This window comes from Scomber scombrus, chromosome 18, assembly GCF_963691925.1.
Source record: "Scomber scombrus chromosome 18, fScoSco1.1, whole genome shotgun sequence".
Classification (NCBI taxonomy): domain Eukaryota; kingdom Metazoa; phylum Chordata; class Actinopteri; order Scombriformes; family Scombridae; genus Scomber; species Scomber scombrus.
This window is the reverse complement of record NC_084987.1, coordinates 18,403,897-18,422,776: the sequence shown is the minus strand read 5'-3', so window position 1 is coordinate 18,422,776 and position 18,880 is coordinate 18,403,897. Positions and strand designations below refer to the sequence as shown.

Here is an 18,880-nt window from a genome sequence, read left to right as displayed (position 1 = left end):
GTTTTCTGTTTTCTGAAATGACGCGTTTTACACTTCACCATAAAAAGCAGCAGAAAAATAATGTGCGCTATCAGCTCATTGCATTGACTGCACTGCACTCAGGATGATGACAGTTATATGCTCATCAAAACTTTGAAAAGCTGATCATCATCATTCCTTTGCACCGCATCAGCCTTTTCACATTCTACTTTTTAGTTTCAGCATAAGAGGTGATTTTGTTGATCTTTTTTACCCTGTTGACATTCTGCTTTAAAAAAAATAAAAAAATAAAAAAGCAGAATTTGTCCTTAATGTCAGTAAAGATAGCTCACTCTCTACGTGATGATATTCATCTGCTGCATACCTGTGTAGCAGTTCTGTTGTGGTCATCATGACCTGAAATAAACTGATGTGTATATGTGAGAGAGGAAGGTGTTGGGGGTGGGGGCTGCTGATGATAATACTAACATTTGCACTCTCCTCTGCTCCAGTGCACTAATGCTCATCACCACACCACCAACAACCGGTGAAAAAGGCCACGCAGTGGAGCAAAGCAGAGCTCACATTGCATGATTCTCAATATGCAATGCTGACTGACCCAGTGTGAGACCCCACTCTCTCTGCTTTTTTGTCTGCCTCAATCAGTCTAATATGTGTCAAAATTCATAAGCTCTGACACTCACTTACAGTAAAAGCTATCGTTTGATTGAAAAAAACAACAACAACAAAAAACAAAAAAAATCAACAACTCTATGTAGCTTTTGCAGATGTAAAGCTTAATATTAAGGACACATTAGGTGCTGATGGCTCATTAACCAAGGGAGGGAGAGACAGTACAATCTTAAAATGGCAAGAAAGGGTATCATATGCACACTAGCAGACCATGCCCCTCCCCCTCACTAAGTGCTGCAGAGATGCAAGGGAACTTGTGTGTATGTGAGCATATGTGAGGAGCTGCGCGTAAGAGGAGGGGGGATGGGGAAAAGAAAGTGAGAGAGTGTATCTGAGTGTGTGGTTCCTACAGTCTGATGATGGTTGCAGCCAGATGAAGTGGGTTAAGAGAAAGGACAGGGCAGGAAATGGATAAGTGGTGGAGGTGTAACCTCAGCTAGCCAAGTTTCTTCTGCCTGTCCAACGCTTAATGCTTTATCAGCTGGAGAAAGTTTTCTCGGACAGAAAGGAGGAGGTGGGAGGGGGGTACTAATGCTTTGTGTGACTAGATCTGGTATTGTTGGAGATTTTGATATAAACTATGCAAAAGATTAAAGATTTGTCAACATCAAATCCCCAAAGGATTTATATCTCTTCAGTCAGAAAGCTCCTCTTTATCAGACCAAGAGGGAAGCGATGCTGTTGCCCAGGAAGAAGATTGCCGGCCTGGTGTACAGTGGTACAAGTGGGCTTGGTTTTTCCACTGGAGCCTCCCAGGACGGGAAAATGTGCTTCTCTTTACATGTGTCATGATTATGAGTTCCGACAGCAGAGTGCACAATGCACTCCTCCGTCACTATGCCGTGCTGCTATGTGCCAATGCTCCTCATGCACAATCTCACACGTGCACACAAACATACATAAAGATCGCTCTGACTCTCTCTCTCTCTCTTTTATGCACAAAATCCCTCCCCATTTCTCTAAGCTGGTACCAGCCAGCAGCAAGAACAACAATCCATGGCTTTGACCCTGAATTGATCACTAAGGGAAAGAGAGGACGGGTGCGGTAGGGGTGGGGGTGGGGGGGGGTCCATAAAAATAGGATGAGCTGTTTCTGTAGAAAAATAGAGGAATTTCCAGAGGCTGACAAACTGTCTTTGGCACTTCTGAAAACACAGCATACATAAAGAAACCGACACGAGTGTAAAAGGCCAAACTAGAAAGCTCTACAGCCAGAAAGAGATTAAGATAATCCGAGTTCATCCACATATGAGTCTGGCCAGTCCTGGGTGGATTTGAGCCTGAACAGGCCCATATTCCACCATCTCTCCATCCACAGTGATCACGCCTTGTGGTGAGATGGGCTCCAGCCGCAGGGCCTTTACCTTCTCGTACACTAGGTGCGGGCAGCCGCATGCCAAATGGGCTCCTTTCTCCATGGCGAGGAAGAGGCGCAGGAGGGCAGGACGGGAGATTCCCGCTGTCACGTAGAACAGGTGAATCATTCCGTCATCTGCCATTGCGCCAGGGGCTGTCCACAGGTCCTCAGCCAGGTGAGACTGGTAAATAGCCAGCACCAAGACAAAGTCTTCCTCCTTGACAACAGTCCAGTTCTCAGGGACAGGCTGGTCCAGACCTGGTAGCAGAGAGTCCAATGGTGCTCTGGTCTTGCCGGTGCTCTGAGTTTCAGGTCTTTTGGTGGTGATAGCATTGTTGGAGGAGTTGGTGATGGTGTTGTAGTTGGAATTTGTGCTGTTGCAATTGCGACGAGAGTTCTGGTTTGGAGAGATGTTGGGAATGAGCCGACAGGGGAGGGAGGAGCAGAGCGAGGGGTGCTGAGGTGTGGAGGGCGACTGGCTAGCCTTGATGTTCCCTTTTGGAAGTTTTGGCACTTCTTTAAAAGGCAGGTACGCTAACCTACCCTGATACACTCTGAGGGAAGCAAGGCGAACCAGAGTTCCCATAAGGAAACGGATCGCTCCGACATGGCGGTACTTCTCACTCTCAATGTCGACGTCAGCCACAAAGCCCCAGGCCAGGGAAAGAAAGGAGAAGAGGCGCTGCCTAGAAGCAAGGTGGATCGACACCAGATCCAGGGAGCCAACCAGACCCTTGCACAGCATGAAACCACAGCTCAATAGTAGTTCCTCATTCCATGCTGGAGGTGACCTGAGGAAGGTTTATACAAATCAAGAGTCAAAGAGGCAATAGCAATGGAACATCACAAGACTATAGGTTAAAATATCTGTGTAATAAATACAATAATCTCTATATATGAATTTATAATATATATTTTGTAACTTTAAAGTGGACCCATGATGCTCTAATTTTTTTATTTTTGAACTATGCTAGAGTAGGTTTGCATGATTCACAGTTCAAGAAACTCCTTATTTATCTTACATTGGTTCTTTATGCAGCCCTTCAGTTCAGCCTCTGTTTCTAACGATCCATTTGAGCTCCTGTCTCTTTAAGGCTCTGTTCAGATTGGCGAGCCATATCAGAGCTGTGTTAAGTTACTGCTGATGCAAACCCAACATTTCCTGCTTCACTGCTTCCAATGAAAAGTTTGACTAAATAACAGGAGACTTTTAATGTGATGGGTTTACAGGAAATAAAACCTGTCCTCACAGAATTAGAGGAGCTTCATTAGCGGTGCTAAAAATTGGTTGACAGAACAACATATAGCGATATTTGGAGCAATTTGGATGAATAGTAGCCAACAGCCACAGCAGTGATGATGATGTTTGATGAAGAGCTACAGACGACCAGCACACATCTAACAAGTAAACTACTTATTTTACTTTGCAGTGCTGTGTAATGGAGTCACGGCTTGGTATGACTACCCCCAAAACAATGGAAAAACAGCATAATATTAGCAGAGCAGAGCAGCAAACTTGGGCGCTGTGCATGGAGCAGATGTCTACATAAAGAAACCCATCATGAATTGCTGTTGGCTCAGACTAAAAGTAGAAAGAAATGTTGGAAGTATTCAGAGCAGTCTGAAGCCAGTACTTTTTGCTGACAGGGATCATTTCTACTTACGTGTACCTCATTATTTGACGTGTTTTTTAACATGAAAATTTGACATTGTGAAATATATATGATTGAAAAGAATGAAAAGCATAATAGGTCCCCCATAATACATTTTTGAGCCAAACAAATTATACTAGTTGGTCGACTTCTCTAACCTCTTTTCATGGCACTCAGCCCCATCCCATTCCTGTCTAATGACTGTCTGCTTTAATTTTTTTTAAAACTCTTGCAAATATATAGTTTGATATTTAAAAAAAAAAGGATCAGTAACTTTCTAAAACTACACACTGTAGTTTTTGGCAATAGTTATTCAAACATGAGGAAAAAAAATCATTGACTATTCTGCACTATTTTCAGATTTGGATTAATGCATGAGCATTTACAGAACAGATTGTTTGAACACATACTGCAGGGCCCTTATTTGTTGAAAGAACGTGTGCAATGATATGCCTAATTTATGTGTCTTTAATGTGTTTTGGACAACAATGGAACTCTAATACACACAGTAATAAGCTATATTAGTCTTTGGCAACCAAAGAAATATTATGAAATATCATTGTTGAAAAATATAACATACCACCAACCGTATACTATAAATATAAGAACGTGTGTATGTCCAGGTGGAATGAACTGCATGTGCAGAGATTGCAGATTTCCAGTTTTAGTACCTTCCAGGTCTTAAGTCACACCAAACGTACACCCAAATTTGGACATCTTTTCCCTAAAACCTATATATATATACTATATCTAAATGCATTGGTTATGCCTTAGAACAAATTAAGTTTCGCTTTGCTGCTGAGCTAACAAACAACCAGTAGAGGGAGATGACACACTGGCTATACGCTAGGTCGACTGGTTCCACAGCTGCACTTTGGACTATAATCACTCATAATGTGCAGAGTTTCTAAACCCATTACATCATTCCTTTGAGAGTTATCAGCAGCCTGAAATGACCTCCTGCTGCACAGCGAAGCAGTTCCAGTCTGCTCCTCTGTCTCTCCTCCGTCCTGAGGGATGATGTGCCCACTCAGCCTTTGGCATAATTACACAGAAAAGGAGATAAATCATCCTTTTTTGGGCCGAGGAAGGTTTTTCTTTGCTTTTCTTTTGCACCGTTAGTCCATGCATTTAAATTACTCATTAATGGATTGACTCACTGAGAGTAGTGGTGGACGGAGGCAGCCAGGGCGTTGCCTGAGCCACCTGGTAGAATCCCCAGAGGGGTCTGGATGGCCTCTTGCCAGTCCTCTCGCTCCATCAGACCATTTATCACCTGAGTGAACAAGAACAAATACAGAAACAGAAACACCATGGTCCTAAATAGATAGTATTGTCTGTAGATGATAAAACCTTACAAAAACATTCTTTTCTTTAATAGGTACAACTTGGGACTTGTACTATTGAAGATTTATACACATATGAATTTTAAAAGTGAAGCATCTAGAGAACAAAGATGAGAACTTTAATAAATAACTGCAGAGATTTTAGTGCTAGAATCACTGGCGCTGGGCTCTTTTGTCAAATCTGAATGCAAATTAAATTTTTACAGGCCTGTTCTCAAAGGCGCTAAGAATAGCAACAGGGGTATGAGGGTTTATATCATTTCCACTGGTGATTGATTGACTATTGTGTTGCTATGAAAGAGCGGTAGGCTGATTATAATCAAAGCACCTCAAACAGAAGCCCATCTCCCGACATGATAACCAGGGCATCCCATTGTGATAGGTCCGCCTTCCTCACCAGCTCTCGTGCGTGGTTCTGATGCTCTGAAGGACACAAGTGGAAGAGAGAAAAATAAAAGAGGCAAACACAATAAATAACAACAACAAAAACAAGGGCAAGGGCAGAGAAACGCTCCCTTCATCGCTAGCCCCTGGGGTAGCATCAGAGAGATTAGGCAGAAAAGAGATTCAATTTCCCCTTATCAGGCCAGACATATCACATTAGTCCATCCAGAGGCTACTCAATAGCTCCGAGGCAGCTAAGCCGCCCTGCAAACATCTGGGACTGACAAATATCAGCATGTGTGTCTATGCACACTCACTGGATGCATGCAAGTGTTGGTTAATGCGCCGGAGGAAGATCGAGTTATTTTTTCAGCCTAGATTTATTGGCAGCGTCCTTGTGTTGGTCTCTCTGCAGGGGGTCTCTGCAGGCTCGTCCCGTCAACATTAAAGTCTACAGCTGAGACTCCCTGGTGACGTGGTGCGTGTTTGTATGTGTAAATGGAAGAGGAAAAGAGACAGCTTTAGTGAGAGAGAGAGAAAGAGAGAGAGAGAGAGAGAGAGAGAGAGAGAGAGAGAAGAAAGGAAGGGAAGTATTGATGCACTGCCATCATTGAAGGCAACATCTTCTTGCTTGAGTATTGATCAACTATTGATCAAGGACAGAACTGAAATATGAAAACTTCTCTACTTCCCTTCCCTCCCCTTTGCTCAACCTCTACCTGTCCCTTTCCCGCCAGTGCTGTTTGTTTGCTCCTGTATGTGCCGGGGGAGGTTGGAGGCAGTGATGCAGTGCTGTGTTGACAGACAGAGGCAGAGGGGGTAAACTGCACTGCACAGCTGACTCAGCACTTGGAGTCTGCTGGGCTCCGGCTGATGCTTTACTTTCTAGCTACTTCCTTATTCAAGGGTCACTGCTAAATGCAAACACGCCAATCTAAACCTGAAGAAAGCAGCAGTGGTTCTCACAGTGCGTTCATCACGTTCACTGCTGGTTTATTGATTCTTCTTTGAGCTTCACAGATGGTGGCTGATATTTACACACTACTGAGGCAATGCATGAATACACACTTTACGTTTTCTTGTCGGGGGGTAAATTCAAGTTGTTTCTCTTTAAATGCAGCAATTACCTCTTCATCTCACACTCTTCTGCCTTCTTCTGAGGTTAGCCAGGGTAAAGATAGAAGAAGCTTGGTGCACTGGATGCTTCATACACTATGTAAAAGGTACATGCTGACACAAGAGGCTCCTCCATTGGTACTTGTCCTTCCTCGGGCAAACGCTGTGTGATACATTCATCAAGAAGCTATGTGTGGCGTAAATGGGTTGTGCCAGTTAATCCGCTCATAGTCACATCTGACTGACTACTGTATCCAACCACTAACCCTCAGCGACCCATATTCTCCCCCGTCTCTTCTGTTGTGCTTTGTTCTTTTGGCCTGGGTCGACGTCTGTAATTACACTGTCTTTTTTCATCACTATCCAGCTGCTGGCCTTCCTTTAAGTCCCAGGAGTCGACACATAGAGGCCGAATGTGCATCAGTACTATTTCTCAAATAAACAAACATAGATACTCCCCAAGCTGATGCTGGAAGAGACAGTTTATTCCTACCTGTCAAATAGTTGATCCTGTCAAACAGCGCTGAGGTTGGAGTGGAGAGTTAGGGTTAATGACTCACTTTGCGTGTTTTTGTTTTTTCCCCAGATATTTTGGCATTCAAGCCTTCCCCTTTTCCCTAGCTGATCCTTGGTATTCAGAGAGAGGTCACTTGTAGTTCACAGTCACAGATGACAATAACCAACATAAGACACAGCTAAAGGTCAGAAAAAGCCACCAGCAACTCATGCAGAATGCGAAGCAGCTGGGGTGACTGAAATGACTTTTTGAATTGAATCAGCGTTCTCAAGTGCATGCAGATGTGTGGTGTGTGTGTGTGCATGCTCAAGCTTGCTGAGCATGTGGCCTGTTCATTTTTGATCACACAAGTAATGCATAATCACTGCAGAGATTAAAGTTTGCTCATGCAAACTCAAGTGTGCGTGAGCGTGTGTTAGAGGCAGCGAGCGTGGCCTACTTCTCGCTGTAATTGTCTCATCCTGAGATTGAAAGTTTAATCCCCTCAACCCCATTTCATGTCAAGGTGATCTTGAGAAGAGTGTCATCTCGATGCATGAGGAAATATGTATGTGTGTCTGTGTATAACTGTCACTAACCTGTGATGACGAGTGTGTAGGGAACAGCAGCCTCGGTGAGCATGCCCTGCACGTGGCCGGTAAAGTGCTGCAGAGCCTGGCCGCGCCCGCTGTGAGGGTTCACCAGTATCATGACTCTGCAAGGCCGACGCACCTCCGTGTACGCCACACCTGACAGACACAAAGAGAGAGAGAGCGAGAGAGAGAGAGAGATGGTTGTGAGTGAAGGATAGAGATGAAGAGGAAGTCTCATGCATGATCAAATATTTCAAAAAATGTATAAGGACAGCCTCGTCCCTCGGGCTATCTGTGGCACAGAAATGCACTATGAAAAAACAGAGCATGAAACAGTAAAGTCATAGGCTGTGACAGCATTCAGATAGATGACACTTAATGTAAATGTGACGTGCTTCTTTTTTTAAAGAGAGAGGTCTTGCAGATGATTCTTGGGATAAATTGGGATCGCACCAATTATTAATAGAAGTTTTGTGACATTTTATTCATCCCATTGAGGAAATCCTCCTGTTGCTTGCATCTCTCAAGGGGAAAACACAGTAATGGAGTGATTGTACTTCATTACAGGGGTTGGTAGGCATTTAGCATCTATCTCAAAGGCACATTTGCAAGATGGATATTTGCTAATTTACCTACTTTCCAACTGCTTCAATGCAGTTTAAAATGGTATAACATGCAGTTTATTAAAGTATTTAATTGATAATATATTATATGACAATGGATTGAGGGTAGATGGATTAACAATTTAAAGACAGGAGGAAGGAAAAGCGTGCTATTAAAACAAGACCAAGAACCTAAAACCATGGTTGAGGTGCTATTGGAACTAAATGCTAACATCAGCATATTTAGCAGTATTTAATTTGGCAATTATAATGTTTGATATGTTAGCGTGCAATTTACCACTAAGTGCAATGTATACAGTTGAGGCTGATGAAAATGTTATTAGTTAGGAATTAGTAATTGTCAAGTATTGTCAATTTTTCCCTCAAAACCACAAATGTGAATCTGATGATTGTGCTAGAGGAAAAGGCAAGTGATCTCCAAAGTTAAAATATATAAATAAAAACTATTATTGCATTAACTGCATTAATAGGGTTATCACATTTGCTGTAATGAGTTACTTGTTTCAACACAAATAGTTCCTATTGTTTTTCAATCCATATTTATGTGCAGGATTAGTCACTGGCTGTCAGCAAAAAAGGTCTGTGGCAAGAATGACCTTTTAAAAGTGAATTTGGAGAGAAACTTTGCCTCTTTTGCAGCAGATGCCCTTGACCTTTAGAGCAGACATAGACCAGACATCATATCAAATGAATCAGCGAGGACTAAAAAAAAATCATTCCATTTCGGGGTGAAGGGGACAGAAACTTCAGTATCAGTATAGTATTTCCACCATAATGATTTGGCTGCAAGTGTTGGGTACATTTGGCATCTGGTGGACAAAATTATCAGAAGAAGAAAGTGCATCGGAGGTTAAATTATATCACCCCTTTCCTATAAAGTCAATGAATAAAGAGCAATGCAGTCATTTCCGCCAGTTTAGTGCTGATAGGGCAACTACACACAAAACAGATGCCTTGTATTGACTCACTAACATCTGTCTACTCTGACTGTTTTTCTTCTGGACGGTGTGGAGCCTCACTTTCACTGCTACTGCTACTGCTGCTGCCTCCCTCCATCTCAACTCGCCCATGCTGATGGGATGCGGTGGAGTTGCGAAAGACAAAGAGGTGTGAACCTAGTAAGAAGAGTGAGGAGAGAGTGCGAAAACACACAGGCACATGCCAAACTCTGCTTCCATTCACCAACACAGGATCACCGTTGTTTTGTATCAGAATACAATGTGGCTTTCAGAAACAAAGGGCCCTCTCTACACTTCCAGAATATCAGCTACAATAGTGGAAACTAGCATTTGACAGTGAAAGAGCTTTAGAACCAGGTTTTGCACTCAAGTGTGTCGAGCTGAATGGCTTAGTGTACACACACAGATGCCCCTCAAAAGGTCAAATCTAAAGCTATAGAGCTGGGTTATATATCGATATTATATCAATATCGTGATATGAGACTGGACATCATCTTAGATTTTGGATACTGTAATATTGTGATATGGCATAAGAGTTGCCTTTTCTTGGTTTTAAAGGCTATTACAATGAAATGTTGTAATTTTCTGAACTTACCAGACTGTTCTCTCTGTTCTAGTATGTGCCTACAATATTGTTGCAATATCGATATTGAGGTATTTGATTTTGTCCATTTTGCCCAGCCCCGCCAGAAGCTGAAATCTTTGTTTCTCAAAATAAATACAGCATCTTTCTCTGGAATTCATTACATCTAAAACACCCATGTTGTTTTCTCTTGTCCTGCATCTTCAGCATCCTGGTTCCAGATCTCTAAATCTCTGCCAACATCTCTGATTTATTCGAACGATTCAAATAGAATAATGAATTATGAAATATCAGTTTAGCCTGATTATCATGCTGCAGATTCACACTCATCTTGCACTTGTCATACAACAGAATTTACTTATTAACTCCACTGAATTAAAGCCTCAGTAGGCAAGTTTACAATGTAAAACCTAACAGCTCTCTCTCTCTGCTGCCTTGTATCACTGCAGCCTTCCCTTCCAGGCTCCCTCGGCATCCTCTAACATCCGTTCCCTGGTGCACAGTCCCACCCGCCCGGCAGCAATGGTATGAAGCTCAAGGCTGTCAGGGAAAACGTTGCAACAGCAACAGGCAGAACTGTTGGCCCTAGAGGAGATGCTCTGCAGACAGCGAAGTGTGGGCAGTTGGGTTAGGGTTGCTGGAATAGTAACTTTCCCCCCAGGATCAGGCTTTCACCATCTGAAGGGACGTGACCAATGACCCATGATTAGCCTGATGTTAGCTGTCATGGGCTAGATTTTCTAACGCCTGAATACAGAGCCAAGAGGAGGTGCAGAAGTCTAGTTTCCTCTCAGACCACGTGAATAACAAAAAACTTCCTTCCCCACTTTTAAAGAACTTACACCTGAATTTACACGCTATTTATATTTAGATAACGTAACGTGACCTGGTGTTACAGGTAAAAATGTATTTTTATGCATTTATGCAAACATGTGTCTATCATTTCTGATTTGCTGCAAGTTGGCAGTTTAACAGGTGGAGTTTGGTTTAATAAAACAGCAAAGCCGTAGATTCTGTCTTCATGGTGTGATAGAGAAGTCTGTCTAATGCACACGCACGCACACACACACACACACACACACACACACACACACACACACACACAAATATATATAAAAAGCTGGAAAACAGTACTATCACCTCTCACACCTCCAAAATGACCAGAAAGTTGAATCAAAACCTTTCTAAAACAATTACAAAAATTGAATATTATAACCCTGAATGAAGGTCAGTACGTTGACTGGGAGTAAATATTAGGGCTGCAACTAACAATTATTTTCATTATAGATTAACCTGTTAATTGTTTTCGATTAGTCACATGTATACTGTATAAAATGTTTGAAAATGGTCAAAAATGTTTGTTTCCCAAGTGCCTAAGATGTCCTCAAATGTCTTCTGTTTTCCTGACCAACAGTCCAATGATATTTAGTTTAATATCACAGAAGACTAAATAAACATTTGAGAAGTTGGAATCAGAGAATTTGGAATTTTATTTCTGTTACTCAACTATTGATTAATCTACTAATCATTGCAACTCTAGTAAATATTACAGTCAATATAACACCTCAGCAGTTGCTCTCACTGTTTGAAGGGTAGATGGAGCCAAATCTGGAAATTGTTAATGATCATTCACTCTGCACAGGACTGTTATTTATTCACATCAGCTGTCAACATCAGTGGCATGCTTGATTTACTTTAATAATATTTTAATTTTATATGCAAGTTATAAACTGCATATAAAATCAGAGAGTAACTGTTTCTGCTTGAATATGCTCTATGAAACTATGAAGTTCATATCGGCTATACTTTAAATGACTTATAATATTTAATATTTATTAAACTTTACAACCAAAAGAATCAAGACAACAAGGCAGCTCAATGTTATATTGATTCATTTAATGTTCAGTTTTCCATTATTATTGAATTCACTAAAGTCTACAAAAACAACTTCTTTACCAGGCATTCCTCCTTATATGTGTGTGAGTTAAAGAGAGAGGCAGAAAAATAGATGCAGCATATGTGTGAGAGAAATAGGGTGTATTAGTAATAAGTCTGTGCTGTGAAGTCAGATTCCTGTGGGCACATCCTGCCCATCTCACTGGCAAGCAAACTTTAAACTGCGGTGTAAACACACACTCAGGCAGACAGGCGACAGATAGACTGAATGTGTCAATGTGTCGGTGCTAACAAGTGCTGAGCTGACAGAGAGGAGTTTCTTCATCATCTTGTTGCCACAAGTGTATCACTGTGCAGATTCTTAAAAAAAAAAAACATACTAAATAAAGAAGAGATATGCTTTGCTGCACCACAGGTGGGATTTGTCAAAAATATGAATCATTTCAAGGAAAATCTTGGATTAGAGACAAATATGTGGGCTATTCCAATGAAAGCAGTCTTCTTGAGGAGTAACACTATATTCAGACTGCAAACAAACTGCATTCCAAGGTTGGCTGAGTGTTTGCTGGAGAGGAGGGGAGGAGGTCGAAAGAGTATAAACACCACTGCCCACTGAGGCTTCACCAGACTGGGAGGGGAGGGAGGGGGTGGGGGGGTGAGCTTTGACAGGCCATCAGAGCCGTGTGTCACCGAGCGGGAGACAAAGGCTCCAGGGGGACTGAGATGCTGGTCAGGGTGAGAGGTCGTCTGGTGACGCAGTCAGCTCTTGTCTCCTTCACCCAGGAAGCCGCAACGGTCTCAGCTGAGCCCCAGGGGGAAGAGATCACACACACTGACAGACACACACCTGAACCAGTGACTGCTGCAGAAAAACATTTGAGGATGTTTGTGGGATATGAATATACTGCTTCCCCTTTCCTCCCTTCCTTCTCTTTAGCTCCAACTTGTTACATGAGACACACACACACACACACACACACACACACACACACACACAAGCACACACACACACACACACACACACACACACACACACACACGGTGCAAAGATCATGCTCACACTTGTACTGTAGCTTGAAGGAATTTGGACATTGTGAGGGTGTATTGGAGCAGAAGTTTGGAACAAATCAAGACCATGAACAAAAGCTATCGCAACACTATTGCACAAATGGAATCAAAATAATTGTACATTGTATAAATGTAAAATCTGTAACTGGTCTCCCACCAGCTGTTTGAAAAGCAGAAAAGGACCCAGCCCATAACAATGAAGACAGTAGCCATCATCTCATTCTGTTGCTGCTTTGCATGCAATCTGACTGAGGAGCCTCCTAGAAGACCATTAGCGTGCGCAGGACTGTATCATAGTGTATGCACTTCATTATTTACGGCTCATTCATTTCAATGAGCCTGCAGTGGGAGTAAAAACCCAATGAGACTATCAATGTGACAGACTTCAACATGCAAACTGAATTAGTAAAGTTACAACTTCACTGCTAGCAACTAGAAAACGAGCAAACTACACCTTCACATATTTCATTTCGTCTTTACACTCTTCACTACGGCTCTCTGACTAAACACAAATCTTTAGCTTGCAGTTGTACTTTTAATCCAACCTTTCTATCTGCAATGCCAGATGAGATGACACGCAATTAACTTAGGGGTAAATGCACTATGAGGGATTAGTGAATCACACTGACTTTCATACACACTTTATAACGAGGCAGTAAAGCCACATGTTCTCCTGCATCTATTAACGCGACATTACTCATTTAAAACACATTATATATTCCGTTAAATACAGTATTATTGGATGGCCTGGATCTGGGATGCTAAAACAAGCTTATAAATTAATGATGTGATCACATCATCACTGGAGTGAAAAGGGAAAAAAAAGAGTGAAAAGGCAAAAAAAGGACAACACTACAAACTGTTAGATGGCTGAACTGGTTCATTAGTATGTGTGATCTGAAAGCCTCCCAAGCTGGAGCTCTTTGATGAGTCCAGTGAGAGGACGGTGACAGTTACCTCTCAGGTTACCATCTGCCTGCCTGCTTACCATACAGGGCTGCAACCCAAACTCCTGCTGGCTGCAGACCAGAGGAATCACACAGAGCCCAGTCTCTCTCTCTGTGTTTGCAGTGTACACCTGGAGGCTGCTACAGGAGGGGGACTTCATTCCATATCCCTCTGCTAACACTTTCTTCCATCATTGGCAACCAACATTCCAAATTAGTCACTGCCAAGTCAAATATCCGCTTTTTCTTTTGAACTGCACTCACTGCCCACGAGTGCATGCCTGCTTTATAGTTTAAACAGTTAAATATTTCTGTACAAGGAAATTATATTACCTGACCTGACAGGTTGGATTCAGAATTTGTACCCCCATGTGACAGCTTTGCTTCATCATCACCAAGAATCACCACATCCTCCCTAATGAGTGATGGGGGGTAATTAGCTGCGTAAACACTTCTCAGACATACAGCATTCATGTTAATTACTGTTTCACTGTATACCAGAAGAAGCTAATGAGATCAGAAGACAAAGAAACCTGAGGACAGTCTGCATTTTAAACAGAGGAAGACATGAGGAGACCTAATTAGACATAGCTGCTGCGAAGCAGGATGAAAACTGGGCTTTGTTTTGATGTGATTTTCCACCCATCAACAATAAATTCTCAGATGGGAATTTACTGAGCAGATGTAACGAAGCCTGAGCAGTGGCTGCATTCTCTGCTGACAGAGGATCAGTTGAAAATCTAACTACTTAAGTGATCAGTTTTGCGAATCTGTGTGTGTGTGTGTGTGTGTGTGTGTGTGTGTGTGTGTGTGTGTGTGTGTGTGTGTGTGTGTGTGTGTGTGTGTGTGTGTGTGTGTGTGTGTGTTTTTGAGTGTGTGTTTGTGTGTGTGTGTGCCTGTGCGCGCATTTGCAGTAAGCTCCAGATTCAGAATGATCACTCTCATGGGCTGTGTGTACAAATGAGGCAGCTGTAGTTGCTGCAGGCAGGTGGATCACCTTTCATGGCAGGTAGAACAGGTTAGGGAGAGCAGAAGGAATGTGTGCATCCTCTCTGCCAAACCTGTTTTTTGGGGGGCAAAAAGGGAACATGTACAAAGGTTGAAGTATCATGTGGGGCTTTTGGAGAGGGAAGTCAGGTTAGCCTATACTGCTCAGGTTGAACCCACAGGGGGAATGTTCCCTCAAAGGCTAATTTTACAAGACATATAAAGAAGAAAAGTGAAATCACTGGGGCTACCATCAAAATATTCAAATAGCACTATGGTGCTACAGTCTACAGCAAAATAATATTTGATAACCTACTCAAGATTTTTATAACCCATATATTTTTGTTGTTGCATATGTTGTTACATATTTCCATATTTCAATTCTTTTTTGGGACTTGTGACAGATGATTCAGACCACACACACACAGCGCTCACCATCTCTCCGGGGCGCTTGCAGCACTGAAGCATCTCTGATGGCATGAGCCCACCTCTCAGCCTCCTGGAGGTTGGCGAGCGGGTCCTGGACCAGCGCGACCCGAAAGCACTGCTCCACTCGCTGGCGGGCCACTCCAGCGCTCATCCACCGCCTCTTGAACGGGTAGAAATATGCTGTAAAGTAAGCTCCGACGTCCAAGCTGTCCGGCCCTCTGTACGCCCGGCAACCGACACAATCTGTCAAGTTAAAAACCACCTTAGTCCGGCCGGGTGACGAACAGATCCTCTGGATGGTCAGGGCGCTCTCCGTCAGGCTCACTGAGTACCGGACCCTTTCGTTGAGCATGTCGGTGAACTCTCCGTACAGCACGCCCAAGACCCCGTTCCGCTGACAGGATGGGTCCGGTTCAGAGGCGTCTTTCTCCATCCCGGACGGAGAGTCCCGCAGGCCAGTGTGCGGATGGCGGTGCTGTGCAGACTCTGAGCGCTTCCAGCCTGCTGTGGGACCCTTTGAGCTTAACAACAGCAGCTTGTTTTCTAGTTCAGAGTCTCTCCCTAGTGACTGAAAGAGGAATGGCAGTGATGGAGCAGGAATAAAAGAGCGCACTGCTCTGTCCGCAACTGCTCCCTGAATTTAAACTCCTGGAAGCAGCACATTTACATGTTCTCTGCTCAACTGCTCCAGGTGCAGAGACCATCGAAATTCAACCAGATGGACTACATCGTCTTAAAAAAATCCAGCATCATTTCAACCAACTCCCAAACCTTTCCTTCCTCATGTTTGTATAAAATCCAATAAGGCACCTGCTCAAGACTTGGAACAGTAACGATTTACTTGAAAATAGCCATGTTATCAGCTAATGTCAGATTTTTGAAATACATATCCTGATGGTTCATTCTTGACCTTAGAAATAGGGCTGGACCAGTGGCGATTTTAGACCCATTTTAGGGGTGTTCAAGCACCCTAAATTTGATCTCAGCACCCCTAAAAATAAATAAAATATTATTTTTTAAATCATTGTTATTTTGCGAGTCCGTCTGATGGTTGGTTTATTTCAAGAGGTTAGTTCTGTCAGTATTATTGTCTTTCCCTCAGGGTTCATTAACTATCTCAGAGTAGGCCTACTCTCTGTAGAAATCTGCGATTGCTTATTCTGAACCATTATTATAGGCTACATTATAGTAGACCACTCTACTGTGTATTAATATTTCTTGTTGTAAATAGCGTTATCTAGTGAAATGAGTAATTTAGCGGTTGGTTTGAACACTTGCAGGTCATTGTATGTCAACTTCTCATTAGGAGCTGAGCCCCCCTAAAGGTTTGATCTTAGAATCGCCCCTGGGCTGGACTATAGGGTTATCGACATAGAGATATGAGACGAGGTATCGTCTTAGATTTTGGATGATCATTTCTTGCTTTAAACGTTGTATTTTCCTGGTTTTAAAGCCTGCGTTACAGTAAAGTGATGATATTTCTGAACTTACCAAACTGTTCTAGCTCTTTTATTATTTGCCTTTACCCACCTAGTCATTAGGCTACATACAAATGACTGATTATTAAAAATCTCATTGTATAAATGTGTTTTGAAAACACCAATTGTCATTGCTATAATAATGTAGCAATATCGATATCGAGGTATCTGATCAAACATATATGATGTTGTCTATGTCACCCAGCCCTAATCCTAACTCACTTAAACCACATCTCAGGGTCTTCATCAGCCCATGGTGATTGCTCATTCACTCACAACGGGAGACTGACATGCTATTGAAAGCTCTGGTTAAAGCTAGTTTGTGTTAGTTAGTTAGGATTGTTTTGTAAAACTATGCTTTTTTCATGAGGAACTTGATAAACGACTGTAGCTCTGGTAGCCTATTTAACTTGCTGTTTTGTCACACATAATAACACAAAACCAGGCTACTGCATGATATTTTTATGGTGTTGTGCATCTTCTTGCGCACTAATTAAGTCAACTTACACATAGTTTCATATAGGCCTTGTATTTTTGTAGTGCATACATTGATTACCATCAACACTATTATATTATGTTTTCTTTCCTAATTATAATTATTATATATACTTATCATTAAACTAACGTGCAATTCCAGTTTAGTTTAAAACTTTCTGTTTGGGACCGAAAAAAACCAAGTTGAACTTTTTCCACACCCACTCAGAAATCACGTGGTATGTGACGTTTACCGCATATATAAACGTCATCACGCAACTGTTTCTGTCTCGGTCTCTTTCGTCGGCAGCGCTTGGTGAGAAGGCAGTGGAGAGACATGCAGGCTTCATACGTGTGGAGGCTTTTCTGTCTAAAAATGGAGTGCAGTGCAGATGACCCTACATGATCAGGTAACGATGTGATGAGTAATTAATGAGACTTGAGTGTGTAAAGGTTTGTAGGCGGTTTCACATGAACTGTGCTAGCCGGCTAGCTGTTAACTATCAAGCACGTGCAGGAAGAGCGCGTGCCGGGCATAAGTTATAAAGGTGTTCTTCAATAATGTGATACAGGAAAGCAGTTTAACATACTTAACAATAATATAGTTATATTCACTGACATTCACTTTTATTTATGAGTTTATATGTTAATTTTCATCGTGTAATGTTAGAGGGACGGACAGACTGTGGCCTTCCTCTGGTCGCCAGCTAATGTCCCGAGGTGTCTGATTACAGATGTATGACCTAATTTGATTTATTTTAACTTTACAGGTAGCTTTGGCTGACATGGAATAATGATCACCTTCCTCCACTCAAAGGGCGAACTTTTTTCATCGTGAAAGACAGGTACTTTTTTGTTGTTTTTTTACACTAATATTCCTTATAATTGCTGTGCATATGATGATTTTTGTTATCCCTGTCTGAAAAACATGAGTGGAAAGCAATGGTATCTGACTTGCTGAAGACTGATGTGTGGAGACATGATGATGCTGCTGCTGAACCATCACTAATACAGTGTTGTTACAGGTTCCCTGGTCTTTCAGTCCTAGTATTGGCCGTAAGAATTGGGGAGACCTCGTAAAAATGGGTTATACCAAACCCAATGTCTTGGCTGACATGGAATAATGATCACCTTCCTCCCCTCCAAGGGCGACGTTTTTTCATCGTGAAAGACAGGTACTTTTTTGGGGGAGTTTTTTACTTATATTCCTTATAATTGCTGTGCATATGATGATTTTTGTTATCCCTGTCTGAAAAACATGAGTGGAAAGCAATGGTATCTGACATGCTGCAGACTGATGTGTGGAGACATGATGCTGCTGCTGAACTGTCACTAATACAGTGTGTTGTTACAGGTTCCCTGGTCTTTCCGTCCTAGCATTGGCCGTGAGAAGTGGGGAGACCTCGTAAAAATGGTTTGTACCAAACTCAATGTCTTGTGATCCTAGCTACCACTGATTCACTGATGAAAACTGCTGCATAGGAAGTGCCGTCTGATGCGATAACTGACGAGGGCAAAAGCTGTTCTGAGAAATATCTTCAAACATTTCTACTTGAGTTGTGCTTAATCTTGAACACTTGATAATCCAGATGTTAAATGTCTCCATACAGGTCTAGTGAACTGCAAAGCAACACTATAAGGCACGTGGGCAGTGAGATGACATGAACAGGTAAATGCTGGAGGATTGACAAAAGTTGATGAGTCAAGTCAGTGATGATAAAAGTTATCCCTGTCTGAACATTTAGTGTGGAGTCATGGTAACCTGAGACTTGACTAGAGATGCAGCATGAATAGTATTTGTTGTATTTTAGAGGTCAAATGATCAGAAATGTAATGCTTCC

General features: G+C 42.2%; 1 protein-coding gene, 1 long non-coding RNA gene and 2 other non-coding genes across 4 annotated transcripts; 3 read left to right on the top strand and 1 right to left on the bottom strand.

The window, feature by feature from the left end:
* Nucleotides 1-1,889: 1,889 nt before the first annotated feature.
* On the bottom strand, nt 1,890-15,520 carry LOC133999888 (sphingosine kinase 1). The gene is made up of 5 exons (XM_062439229.1): nt 15,094-15,520; nt 7,602-7,751; nt 5,335-5,429; nt 4,821-4,936; nt 1,890-2,799 (listed from the first exon to the last, which is right to left on the bottom strand). The coding sequence occupies exons 1-5, from the start codon at nt 15,518-15,520 to the stop codon at nt 1,890-1,892; spliced, it is 1,698 nt and encodes a 565-aa protein (XP_062295213.1).
* A 1,820-nt stretch (nt 15,521-17,340) lies between these two features.
* On the top strand, nt 17,341-18,879 carry LOC133999618 (uncharacterized). Its single transcript, XR_009927385.1, has 5 exons — nt 17,341-17,449; nt 17,810-17,884; nt 18,065-18,214; nt 18,394-18,453; nt 18,650-18,879. It is a non-coding gene; the product is annotated as an uncharacterized LOC133999618 (long non-coding RNA).
* LOC134000313 (small nucleolar RNA SNORD49) lies at nt 18,497-18,570 on the top strand. Its single transcript, XR_009927414.1, has one exon. It is a non-coding gene; the product is annotated as a small nucleolar RNA SNORD49 (small nucleolar RNA).
* On the top strand, nt 18,742-18,812 carry LOC134000312 (small nucleolar RNA R38). The gene has a single exon (XR_009927413.1). It is a non-coding gene; the product is annotated as a small nucleolar RNA R38 (small nucleolar RNA).
* Nucleotide 18,880: the final 1 nt, after the last annotated feature.

What these genes read in the sequence shown, in the direction of transcription:
- LOC133999888 (XM_062439229.1), bottom strand. Translation starts at nt 15,520, where the DNA reads ATGGAGAAAGACGCCTCTGAACCGGACCCATCCTGTCAGCGGAACGGG. An exon ending in GCAAGCGCCCCGGAGAGATG is followed by an intron (nt 7,752 to 15,093) that starts GTGAGCGCTGTG and finishes TGTGTCTGTCAG; the next exon opens with GTGTGGCGTACACGGAGGTG. An exon ending in CTACACACTCGTCATCACAG is followed by an intron (nt 5,430 to 7,601) that starts GTTAGTGACAGT and finishes TGTGTCCTTCAG; the next exon opens with AGCATCAGAACCACGCACGA.